Consider the following 13,233-nt stretch of genomic DNA (forward strand, 5'->3'; position numbering starts at 1 on the left):
AAGAGAACGGGGTTGATGGAGTCGTACTCGTCATGATCCAAATCACCGATGATCCTAGCGCCGAACGGACGGCACCTCCGCGTTCAACACACGTACGGAGCGGAGACGTCTCCTCCTTCTTGATCCAGCAAAGGGGAAGGAGAAGTTGATGGAGATCCAGCAGCACGACGGCGTGGTGGTGGAAGCAGCAGGATTCCAGTAGGGCTTCGCCAAGCGCTACTGGAGGAGGAAGAGGTGTCACGGGAGGGAGAGGGGGGCGCCAGGGCTTAGGGTGCGGCTGCCCTCCTCTCCCCTCCACTATATATAGGGTCTAGGGGGCGCATGCCCCCTTGGAGATCCCATCTAGAGAGGGGGGCGGCGGCCCCTCGGGGGGGGGGGCAACGGCCCCCTTAGGGTTTCCAACCAGGGGGCGCATGCCACCTCGGGGGGCAACGGCCCCCTAGGGTTTCCAACCCTAGGCGCCTTGGGCCCTTGGGTGGGGCGCACCAGCCCACCAGGGGCTGGTTCCCACGCCACTTCAGCCCATGGGGCCCTCCGGGATAGGTGGCCCCACCCGGTGGACCCCCGGGACCCTTCCGGTGGTCCCGGTACAATACCGGTGACCCCCGAAACTCTCCCGGTGGCCGAAACTGGACTTCCTATATATAAATCTTTACCTCCGGACCATTCCGGAACTCCTCGTGACGTCCGGGATCTCATCCGGGACTCCGAACAACTTTCGGTTAACCGCATACTAATATCTCTACAACTCTAGCGTCACCGAACCTTAAGTGTGTAGACCCTACGGGTTCGGGAGACACGTAGACATGACCGAGACAACTCTCCGGTCAATAACCAACAGCGGGATCTGGATACCCATGTTGGCTCCCACATGCTCCACGATAATCTCATCGGATGAACCACGATGTCGAGGATTCAATCAATCCCGTATACAATTCCCTTTGTCAATCGGTACGTTACTTGCCCGAGATTCGATCGTCGGTATCCCAATACCTCGTTCAATCTCGTTACCGGCAAGTCACTTTACTCGTTCCGTAATGCATGATCCCGTGACTAACTACTTAGTCACATTGAGCTCATTATGATGATGCATTACCGAGTGGGCCCAGAGATACCTCTCCGTCATACGGAGTGACAAATCCCAGTCTCGATCCGTGCCAACCCAACAGACACTTTCGGAGATACCTGTAGTGCACCTTTATAGCCACCCAGTTACGTTGTGACGTTTGGTACACCCAAAGCATTCCTACGGTATCCGGGAGTTGCACGATCTCATGGTCTAAGGAAATGATACTTGACATTAGAAAAGCTTTAGCAAACGAACTACACGATCTAGTGCTATGCTTAGGATTGGGTCTTGTCCATCACATCATTCTCCTAATGATGTGATCCCGTTATCAATGACATCCAATGTCCATGGTCAGGAAACCGTAACCATCTATTGGTCAACGAGCTAGTCAACTAGAGGCTCCCTAGGGACATGTTATGGTCTATGTGTTCACACATGTATTACGATTTCCGGATAACACAATTATAGCATGAACAATAGACAATTATCATGAACAAGGAAATATAATAATAACCATTTTATTATTGCCTCTAGGGCATATTTCCAACAGCAATGACGACCACAAATCATTCCCCAACCCTCCTCTCCACTTTATACAATTGGCCGAAAGCACCCCATTTGCTACAATTTCACAGAGACACTCTCAACCACTACCACCGCCAGGCTTGACATGAGAAGACCGGGCCAACCCTCACCGGAAGGCCCGACCCACACCAGCCAACCCATCCAGTGCATGACCCGCTCCTAGTTAGGAGCACCCACAAAAATCAATCGATGTAATCAAACCTGGGAGCTCCAATCTCAAGGAGCTTAGTGAATCTAAGGATTTAGGCCTGACACCATCTTTTGCATTGCATGGACCTGGAAAGTACAAGGTATGCTAAATATTTAGACAACAATTGCTAAGTTTTCACAGAACGCATGTACCTGTAGAACCATTTCACAGTGTAGAAGAGATGATCATGAAAGCAGTTTTTCTAACGTTCGAATATCATTGATGCTACACTAAAGCTAGATATCGGCCCTTCTCCCCCCCCCAAAAAGAATGAATGAAGGCGAACACGGTAAATTCCTTTCAATCTAAGAGTAAGGAAGGTTATATAGATGCCTAATGTCAGAAATAATTATAAATATGCACCACAAAAATTGTTCTTCCACTACTAAAAGGCAGCATAGAGGACATCGATTCGGATTTGGAAGATATAAATCGTCTCAAGGCCTGAAAAAATCTAAATAGTTTTGCGTGTGCAAAGAGCAATTCAGAGTAACCACCCCCTTACTATAATATGGAATAAACACTACACAGGAAAACATCTAAAAAGAGGTACAAAGGAAAACATCTACAAAATGACCGCACAAAAAAAACCATGAAGTAGGCAAAGAAATGAACAATTAACCTAGACCTCAGTTAGAATGCAAGCACTAGTGCATGCTTAGCCCAACTGATAGGGTGCAAGCAAAATAGAAATTCTATGGCAGCTCTCCGATTGCCCCTGCATTTCCTAATTGCTAAAATTCTTATGTAGGATAGAGAAAGCTTTTTTGGTTGTTAAAATATTTACATAGGTTAGAGATTCCCATGGTTGCGATTCTGAAAATCTTACTATCGTACTTCCTGTTGTGTGCATATCAGTCCGTTACTCAAAGAAGCTGATAAGTAATATTAAATGGTGATGTACTTGCTTGTTATGTTATCCCAAAGAATATGATATATTTGAAGCATGATCCATTCCATTTTACTTTGATGTTGGGAATGTCCAAACTTGTACCCTCTTTTGGATTATTAGTATTTGATAAGTAATCCAAATTATTTGAAGCAATTTTATGTAAATATACATTATTAGAAACCTCTTTTTATGACTGTATTCCATAGTTGTGCTATGAAACAATCACTATTGGAATCGCTTGAATGATAAAAATAGTTTAACATAGAGCAAGTGAACCTGCTACCTAAAAGTGTGGAATGTAAACTTTCTAATGCTCCAGCACATACTTCAGTAATGTTAACAATCTTATGGGAAAAGGTATTCAGGACGCAAGAAATGACCCAACTATTTAGTGGTTGGTTTTTCGATCGAGTAAACAAAACTAACTTTATTACCTACCTTAACCGAGCTTGTATTTCTCGGGTGAGTAATCTGAAGGAGATATGCTGACAGTAAAACACACCCAATAGTATTGCAAGTAACATGTATCGACGCATCATATACTTGTAAATTTTAAGAAAGGGGTCATATTGTATGTGCAACCTTTTGATTCCAACAAAAAATAAATAAAAAGATAAAAAGGGACCCTGATAAGTACCACACGTGTGGCAAGAACACATGGCAACCCCGAACGTTTTTTATGGTAAGTCTTGTGACGCGAGGATGGTAACCTTAGTTGTCAAGCATGGCAACTTCTGTTTGGATGTCAAGTTTCAATTTTTTTGGGGGGTTTGCCTTTTATTTTTGGATGGCAACTTTAGTTGTAAAAAACATCAGGGCCAGAGTGTGGCACTTTTCATTTGCGAAAGTCAAAGCAAGTAAAGTTTGAGAAAGACAATAAGGGCATCTCCAACGCCGACCCTCAAATCGTCCGCGTACATCCAGACCACGGAAGCTATCCAACATGACCCTGTCCGTTGAGCAGTCCGGACCACGTTTTCCCCGCAAACCAGAACCAAACGCGGGGGCTTTGCCGGAGTCCGGACATCTTCATGAGAAACCAAAAGCCACCACGTACCCGCCTCTTCATCTCGGATGGCGGAAAGCCACCGACTGTTGTTATTAATTGGCAAAAGGCTAGCATGTTAAAAGCTCGATGGTGATTAGTATTTGGGCATTTGACGGAAGCTTTGCAAATATTTTTGGGCATTCTTGGGAAGGTTACTTCTTGCCATATCATTAGCATTTGGAAAGGGGATTAGTTTTTTATTAAGGTTCTTTATCACACGTTGGCGGAATGGCAGAAGCTTTGTAAATAGATTTGGCCATTTGGCGGAAGGTTTCAAAATGACCAAGCCCATTTACCGGAGGAACACTTTGTGTGCTACCAAACGTCACAAGGTAACTGGGTGATTATAAAGGTGCTCTACAGGTGTCTCCGAAGGTACTTGTTGAGTTGGCGTATTTCGAGATTAGGATTTGTCACTCCGATTGTCGGAGAGGTATCTCTGGGCCCTCTCGGTAATGCACATCACAATAAGCCTTGCAAGCAATGTGACTAATGAGTTAGTTGCGGGATGATGCATTACGTAACAAGTAAAGAGACTTGCCGGTAACGAGATTGAGCTAGGTATTGAGATACCGACGATCGAATCTCGGGCAAGTAACATACCGATGACAAAGGGAACAACGTATGTTGTTATGCGGTTTGACCGATAAAGATCTTCGTAGAATATGTGGGAGCCAATATGAGAATCCAGGTTCCGCTATTGGTTATTGACCGGAGACGTGTCTCGGTCATGTCTACATAGTTCTCGAACCCATAGGGTCCGCACGCTTAAAGTTCGGTGACGATCGCTATTATGAGTTTTTGTGTTTTGATGTACCGAAGGTAGTTCGGTGTCCCGAATATGATCACGGACATGACGAGGAGTCTCGAAATGGTCGAGACGTAAAGATTGATATATTGGACGACTATATTCGGACACCGGAAGTGTTCCGGGTGATTTCGGAGAAAACCGTAGTGCCGGAGGGTTACCGGAACCCCCCGGGAGAAATAGTTGGCCTTATGGGCCTTAGTGGAGAGAGAGAGGGCTGGCCTAGGGCAGGTCGCGCACCCCTCCCCCTCTGGTCTGAATTGGACTAGGAGAGGGGGGCGGCGCCCCCTTTCCTTCTCCCTCTCCCCCTTCCTTTCCCCTCCTAGTAGGAGTAGGAAAGAGGGGAGTCCTACTCCTACTAGGAGGAGGACTCCTCCTGGCGCGCCATAGAGGGCTGGCTGGCCTCCCCCTTGCTCCTTTATATACGGGGGAAGGGGGGCACCTCTAGACACGCAAGTTGATCTGTTGATCTCTCCCAGCCGTGTGCGGTGCCCCCCTCCACCATAATCCACCTCGATCATATCGTAGCGGTGTTTAGGCGAAGCCCTGCGTCGGTAGCATCATCATCACCGTCATCATGCCGTCGTGCTGACGAAACTCTCCGACGAAGCTTTGCTGGATCGGAGCTCGTGGGACGTCATTGAGCTGAACGTGTGCTGAACTCGGAGGTGCCGTGCGTTCGGTACTTGGATCGGTCGGATCGTGAAGACGTACGAGTACATCAACCGCGTTGTGCTAACGCTTCCGTTTTCGGTCTATGAGGGTACGTGGACACACTCTCCCCTCTCGTTGCTATGCATCACCATGATCCTGTGTGTGCGTAGGAATTTTTTTGAAATTACCACGTTCCCCAACACCCACCTCCCTTGTCAATGCCGCCAAAGCCTCGCGCCCTGGCTACCACCTTTAGTCTATCACCATTGTTATCCGTCACCATGCCAATATCCGTCACCATTGTTATCCGTCACCTTTAGTCTACCTCCTTCTCGGCCATGGCTAATCAAAAGTGAAGCCTCTGTTTTAAGGGTGAGCTTTCCCGCAACCTTCTCCCAATTGTTATCCTCTTCCTCTTCCACTTCCTCCTACTTTGAGATTCCCTCTGGCTCCTGTTGCTATCTATCTGGTGCCGATTCGGTGGCACACAGGTAGCGTGGCAAATCCAGAGGAGGCGCAGACTTGGCGAGTGGATCTGGCTGCGTACATGCGTCGGTGGCGAGGGAATGAAAGGGAGCTGCATCGTACAAGATGGGGAGACAAGGGGTCAAGACGTCGATTGGAGAGTGGCGGTTCGAGGAGAAAGTGTGTTATTTCCACCGGCTATTTTCCCCCATTGGTTTTCTTCGTGCACTTGCATGGACAGAGCCACACCACCCAGCCTCTTACAAATGGGGCACAACGGCGCGACTCAGTCAAAAATGTGCACTGAATGTCAAATTGGGGACCTCACTTGAGTGAGAGGGTTCCCAACCTCATGGAGCTTAAGCCTCTTTTGGTTTATAAAAATTCTGAAGGATAGAAATTTTGTAGGAAAAAAATTCCTTTGGAGCCCTTTGTTTTGTAGGAACATATTTCTATTCCTATGTATGATAGGTTCACATTTGAAAGGAATTTTTTTAGCCTAGATCCAATGGAAAATTTAGTATCCTATGAATCAAATGATATCTCTTTCCCTATAGAAATTGAGATGCATGTCATCGTATTTTCTATGGTTTTCCTATTTCCCATGATATTCTTATCCTATTAACCAAAAGAGGCCTAGTGATTTTAGAGATTGGCACATGCACGAGGGGGGACTATATCAAATAATACCAGATTTAAATGATACCAGATACAATATTAATACCACTGCACAAGAAATGATATCGTGGTACCACTACACAATTTCCCGGTTTAAATGATACCGTGATACCACTACACAAAATTCAAATTTAAAAAATAAAAAAAATCGAGTACATTTGTGAATGTTCACAAGATATGTGTCTAAAATCTCTAAATACTTCAAATCCGATTTCGAGATATAGATAGAGAAACAAAAATGACAAATGTAGAGGTGAAGTAAGCCATTTTGCCTTTTTGTGACACTATTCATGCTATATATGCCCTTTTTATTTCATTATGTGTATTTTAAATTTGGGTTTGAAATTTCTAGGAATTATAGACGCATATCTTGTGAAGATTCATGATCCCCCCCCCCCCCCCCCCCCCTAAAGTTTGGAAACTTCAATTGAATTCCGTGCTGTGGCATCATCTAAAATATGTAAATTTGGATTTGAAATTTTTAGGAATTATAGACACCTTGCTTCAGTTACAAGCACGATGCACGTGCTGATGCTGGTGCCAGAAATAGGATGAAGTTAGCAGCAGCTGCTGCATGTAAGCCTCTGCATGCGTCCGACCCTTACTGAGAACCTCACAATTCGTGGTAGCTTGAGAAACTAAGGTGACCGGTCAAAAATCAGAGACCCTCTGACCTCTGCAACTCCGAAGTCCCCGGGAGGAAAGCTCGACGGAAGTGAACACTTTCCCCCGTCTGTCGTCCTCCGTTCAGCTAGCTGCGCCTCAAGTTGCCATCTTCCTTCCTCAGAAGCAGAAGCAGAGCTCGCGCGGGAGGACGGCCTAGCGGCAGGGGATCCAGCATCAGCTAGCGCCCCCGGCCCGTGCTATGCGCCAGGATGGCCTCCACCGTCGCGCCCCTGAACGTCGACGTCGTTGCGGTGAACACCACGACGCAGAACAGCAATGCGTCGACGGCCACCAAGGCGTTCAACCCGGTGGTGTGCTACTCGCCCATGATGATGACCACCAACGGCATGTGGCAGGACGAGGGCGTGAACCCGCTCGAGTTCTCCCTCCCGCTCTTCATCGTCCAGGTGGCCGTCATCGTCATCACCACCCGCCTCCTCGTCCTCCTCCTCCGGCCCTTCCGCCAGCCGCGCGTCATCGCTGAGATCCTCGCCGGCGTCGTGCTGGGCCCGTCCATGATCGGGCAGAGCGAGCTGTGGGCCAGCCTGGTGTTCCCCGTGCGCAGCCTGCTCACGCTCGAGACGGTGGCGCACCTGGGGCTGCTCTTCTTCCTCTTCCTCGTCGGCCTGGAGATGGACGTCGACGTCATCCGCCGGTCCGGGGACAAGGCGGTGTTTGTCGCCATGGCCGGCATGGCGCTGCCCTTCTGCATGGGCATCGCCACCTCCTTCATATTCCGGCACCAGGTGTCCCGGAACGTGCACCAGACCTCCTTCCTGCTCTTCCTCGGCGTCGCCCTCTCCGTCACGGCCTTCCCCGTGCTCGCCCGCATCCTCGCCGAGATCAAGCTGCTCAACTCGGAGCTCGGCCGCACCGCCATGTCCGCCGCCATCGTCAACGACATGTGCGCCTGGATCCTGCTCGCGCTTGCCATCTCCATTTCGGAGGTGGACAGCACCGCGCTGTCGTCACTTTGGGTGCTCCTCGCCGGGGTCACCTTCGTGCTCTTCTGCTTCTACGCCGTGCGCCCCTTGATGTGGCGGATCATCCGCAGCATCCCCGAGGGCGACGACGTCAGCAACGCGCAGATCACCCTCATTCTCACGGGCGTCATGATCGCCGGCGCGTGCACCGACGCCATCGGCATCCACTCCGTCTTCGGCGCCTTCGTCTACGGGCTGGTCATCCCGAGCGCGCCGCTAGGCGTGACGCTGATCGAGAAGCTCGAGGACTTCGTCACCGGGCTCCTCCTCCCGCTCTTCTTCGCCATGAGCGGCCTCCGCACCAACGTTCGCATGATACGCGACCCCGTCACCGTCGGCCTGCTCGTGCTCGTGTTCGTGATGGCCAGCTTCGCCAAGATCATGGGCACCATCATCATCGCGGCGCTCTACGCCATGCCGTTCCGCGAGGGCATCGCCCTCGGCTTCCTCATGAACACCAGGGGGCTGGTGGAGATGATCGTGCTCAACATCGGGAGGGACAAGCAGGTGCTGGACGACGAGTCGTTCGCGGTGATGGTGCTAGTGTCGGTGGCGATGACGTCGCTGGTGACGCCGGTGGTGACCGGCGTGTACCGGCCGTCGCGGCGGCTCGTCGGCTACAAGCGGCGGAACCTGCAGCGCATCCGGCACGACAGCGAGCTCCGCATGCTGGCCTGCGTGCACACCACCCGCAACGTGCCGTCCGTGCTGTCGCTGCTCGAGCTCTCCAACCCGTCCAAGCGCTCCCCCATCTTCATCTACGCGCTCCACATCATCGAGCTCACCGGCCGAGCCTCCAACATGCTCGCCGCCGCGGCTGCCTCCTCCTCCAGCCGGACAAGCTCGTCCTCCGCCTTGCCCGCCACCACGGAGCACATCTTCAACGCCTTTGAGAACTACGAGAGGCTCACCGGTCAGTGCAAACAGTTGCCAATTGAAAACTTCATTAAAAATTTATACTTATATAGGATGATTAATCAAGGTGACAACATGTATACACAGGAGGCGTGTCCATCCAGACGCTGGCGGCGGTGTCGCCGTACCAGACCATGCACGACGACGTGTCGGTGCTGGCCGAGGACAAGCACGTGTCGCTCATCGTGATCCCTTTCCACAAGCAGCAGACGGTGGACGGCGGCATGGAGCCCATCAACCCCTCCATTAAATTATTCAACGAGAGCCTCCTGGCCACCTCCCCGTGCTCCGTGGCCATCCTCGTCGACCGCGGCCTGAGCGCCGCCGCGGCGCGCATGGCGACGGAGCACCGCGTGGCGCTCTTCTTCTTCGGCGGGCCCGACGACCGCGAGGCGCTCGCGTACGCGTGGAGGATGGTCGAGAACCCCGGGGTCGCCCTAACCATCTTGCGGTTCCTCCCGCCGGACTACCGGGCGGCGGCGCGGTCCTTCTCCGAGGCCTCCTACCGGTCGGCGGCGTCGGGCGGCATGGACCCGCGCGGGGCCGCGATGAGCGCGAGCACGGAGGGCAAGAGCGAGCTGCAGATGGACGAGGAGTACCTGGGCGAGTTCCGCGCGCGCAACCACGGCAACCCCACCATCACGTACGCGGACAGGCCGGTGACCAACAGCGAGGAGACGGTGGCCGCCATCCGGGGCATGGACAACAGCGAGCACGAGCTGTACATCGTGGGCCGGCGCCCCGGCGAGGCCGGGTCGCCGATGACGGCGGCGCTGGAGGACTGGATGGAGTCGCCGGAGCTGGGGCCCATCGGCGACATGCTCGTGTCGTCGGACTTCTCCATGGCGGTGTCGGTGCTGGTGGTGCAGCAGTACGTGGTGGTCGGCGCGCCCATGGCCGCGGCCGTGCCCGGCCCCGGCAGCGACCCGGTGCGCCAGTACGTGGGCAACGCCAACCAACGGTCCGGCGCGTACCGGGCGAGCACGGCGTCGTCGGCGAGGGATAGCAGATGGTCTAATGACACCGTAGGATTCTGAGGCGCGCGTAGGGGTCTTCGGCTGTGGTGTGATTTCGGGGGATTTCGTGTCCCTGTAGTGAGTGTAAGTGTGTAACAGTATTGTTCTTTCAGACTCGCTTCGTGTAGTGTGTGAGGTTGTAGCTGCATTGTACTGCTCTGTTATGTGACGTGAACGCTGAGATTATTGGCTTACTCATCAACAATTTCCAGGTGATCAATCTCCGAACCAGATAAATTAGCACTTTAGCTAGATGTAAGTTGACTGATTTTCTAATTAGGGTCAGTCGGTTTTTTATTTACCATTGATCGCTGCTCCAAGATGCGTGCGCGCTCTTCGTTTTTTTTCTGTTGGTGTACTGTCATGTTTTGGGCTGAAATGTTCCGACTGACCACTGTTTCGGCTCAGTCGTTCCGTACTAGGCTGAAGCCCGTTACACGATTTCTTATAGGCTTGTTTGTATGCATTGTCGCTTCTGCTTTTTTTCTTCTATTTTAGTTGGTAAGTTTATGGGTAGTTTTGGGATGTTGAATCAAAATATTTTGATTCTATTTTAGTTTTTATTTTATTTTCCTTCTTCTTTAAGTGTAATTATGTGTTTGCTGTTTGCAAATTTTGTCATTTTGTTTCTTTTGGAAGTGTAATATCAATGTCACTAATTCATTCTTTCTTAGAAAAGTTTATTAATTTATTTAAGGGTAATACCAATGCCACTGATTCATTTGTTCTTATTAGGAAAAATTTTGCTGTGAAATTGCACTATTATATGCTTATTCTTGCATATTATTAAAAATTACAATTTCTGTATAAATTATGTGCGAATTTTTTCATATTTATTATTTTAATATCAATGGCACTAATTTATTTTCCTTATAAAAACATCATTATTTCATTTTTTATTTTATTATATCTGTACAGAAAACTAGACATATTAATTGAACTGTAACTCCGTATATATAAACATACCTATGTCTTTCCTCATCATCCTCATGCGAAGATTAATTGAGTTGCATTAGATCGATCAATCAAAACTTACACACATAAGACATATCTATGAACTCCTAAAGAACAACAAAATAGAAAGAAGCTACGGTCCAGTTGATGTAGACGGTGGGCATACGGCAATGTCAGACGCTCGGATATTGGTGACGGTCATGGCAAAGGCGTCCATGCCAACAACTTTAGCGAGAGGACTGCACTGCTGACCAAGGGCAACCATTTTAAACAAGTAGTCGACATGACGTTTAAGGAACATATGTTAAATGGTAATCTTATTGGGAGTCGTCCAAATGGACCAGCAGAAAGCACCGAAAGCTGACCAGAACACACGAATAAACTGTCCCGAAAGGTCTCAGAAAAAAAATCTGAACTGACTAGCGAAGCTCTTTGGATTCTAGGTTACGTTCAACAACAACCAAACACAAAGCGAGGTCACAGATAAAAAGAATGTGTTTTGAGCTTTCATCCTCACAAAAAGAGAATAGCCTGGAGCTACATTGCTATGTCTTTTGATGATTTGATCGCTAGGCGGGAGGCAACGTATGATTGCTAGCCAAAGAAAAGTCTTAACTTTAAGGGGAATTCTCGTTCGCCACAAGTCCCTAAACCAATTAGAATGGCGCCCCTAAATAAGCTTCAAGTAGAGATTTAACAGAAAATGTCTAAAGGGAGAGTGAGGCCACAAGATCCGATCCCGGTCTCCGAGAGCATAGGGAAAAGGGTAGTAAGATCCTTCCAATTCGCCAACCCTGCAGCGGACAAAGCCCAGCGTAGGCCAAGGTCCCAGTTATTCGCTGCAAGCTCCGAAATAGAGATCGCCTGGTTGGAGCAGTAAGAAAACAAAATACGAGAAGCATGACAGAGGAGGGCCTCCCTTACCACTCGAGGCTGAAGTCCACCGAGGTGCCCGAACTAACCAAGAATTTGATGAAGCTCCGAAATTCATCACATACTTTAATTATGAATTATCAAAATTGGGATCTGCCCCTCGGGAAGGCGTTGAGAGGTGGACATGAAGGGGAAATATTTAGCTTTTGCGAATTTTAAGCCATAGGGAGTCTGATGAATCAGGATGGATGTGCCACCATCATTTCATAGTTGGACATTTGTTCATAATGGCGCATTAATAATGCCCAAACCCCCTCTTGGGATGGCACATGATATTCCACTTAAACATCCAATATTTCCTCTTGTTATTGACATTGTTCTAACAGAAAGTGCTCCGGTCCATGTCGAAGAAGGCATGATTGCAATCATAGAGATGATAAAAGTGCACGATGAAGGTGGGCAAGCTAGACAAGGAGTTAATAAGGATTGGTGTTGTCCCCTGATGACCCACAAGTATAGGGGATCACAACAGTCTTTGAGGGTAGTATTTCACCCAAATTTATTGATTCGCCACAAGGAGAGCCAAACAATATTTATCAGCCTTAGCAGTTGAGTTGACAATTCAACCACACCTGAGAAGTCACTTCCTTGCGACAATTTATTAGTAGAACAGTAATTTGATAGTAGTTGGAAATTTGAAATAGTAGTAGCAATAGTAACAGTAAAATAGTAGCAGTTTTATAGCAATTGGAACATCAACGATAATAGTGATTCGAGCAAAGATTATGAAAATCGTAGGCATGGAGTAGCGATGGATATTTGGATGACATTCATCATGTAACAGTCACAATCAAGAGCGATACACAATAGCTCCAATTCATCAATCATATATAGGGATGTCTTCCATATATAGTCATACACTCATACGTGCTTGAGGTAAGAACTCGCATGACATCTTTTATCCTACCCTCCCGTGCCAGTGGGGTCCTTATGGAAACTAAGGGTAATTAAGGCACTTCTTTTAATAGAGAACCGGAATGAACCATTAACACATGGCGAATACATGAACTCCTCAAATTACAATCATCCCCAGAGCGTATCCCAATTATTGTTACCCCTGAGTCTATGATACAGAACAATATGAGGTGCATATAATTTGCAGATAGGATCAAGAACTCAAATATATTCATGAAAATATAAAAGATTCAGATCTGAAGTCATGGAACTAGGGCCCTAGTGCTAAGCATTAAGCATAGCAAAGTCATAGCAACATCAATCTCGGAACCTATTGGATACTACGGATCAAGCCCTAATAATGACTCGATTACATGACAAATCTCATCCATCTTCATCTACCTCCAGCATGCCTATGATGAAATTACTCACACCCGGTGGCAAGCATCATGAAATTGTTGATGGAGAAGGGTTGATGATGAT

General features: G+C 48.7%; 1 protein-coding gene across 1 annotated transcript; it reads left to right on the top strand.

Annotated features, from left to right (window-relative positions):
- Window positions 1-7,089: 7,089 nt before the first annotated feature.
- LOC123050419 (cation/H(+) antiporter 15-like) lies at window positions 7,090-10,171 on the top strand. The gene is made up of 2 exons (XM_044473220.1): window positions 7,090-8,951; window positions 9,041-10,171. The coding sequence occupies exons 1-2, from the start codon at window positions 7,265-7,267 to the stop codon at window positions 9,988-9,990; spliced, it is 2,637 nt and encodes an 878-aa protein (XP_044329155.1). The 5' UTR covers window positions 7,090-7,264; the 3' UTR covers window positions 9,991-10,171.
- The last annotated feature ends 3,062 nt before the right edge of the window (window positions 10,172-13,233 follow it).

This window comes from Triticum aestivum, chromosome 2D (genome assembly GCF_018294505.1).
Source record: "Triticum aestivum cultivar Chinese Spring chromosome 2D, IWGSC CS RefSeq v2.1, whole genome shotgun sequence".
Taxonomy (NCBI): domain Eukaryota; kingdom Viridiplantae; phylum Streptophyta; class Magnoliopsida; order Poales; family Poaceae; genus Triticum; species Triticum aestivum.

Excerpts from the sequence above, each read along its gene's own strand:
- LOC123050419 (XM_044473220.1), top strand. The coding sequence starts at position 7,265 with ATGGCCTCCACCGTCGCGCCCCTGAACGTCGACGTCGTTGCGGTGAAC. Across the intron at positions 8,952-9,040 it reads GAACTACGAGAGGCTCACCG|GAGGCGTGTCCATCCAGACG; the intron begins GTCAGTGCAAAC and ends ATGTATACACAG.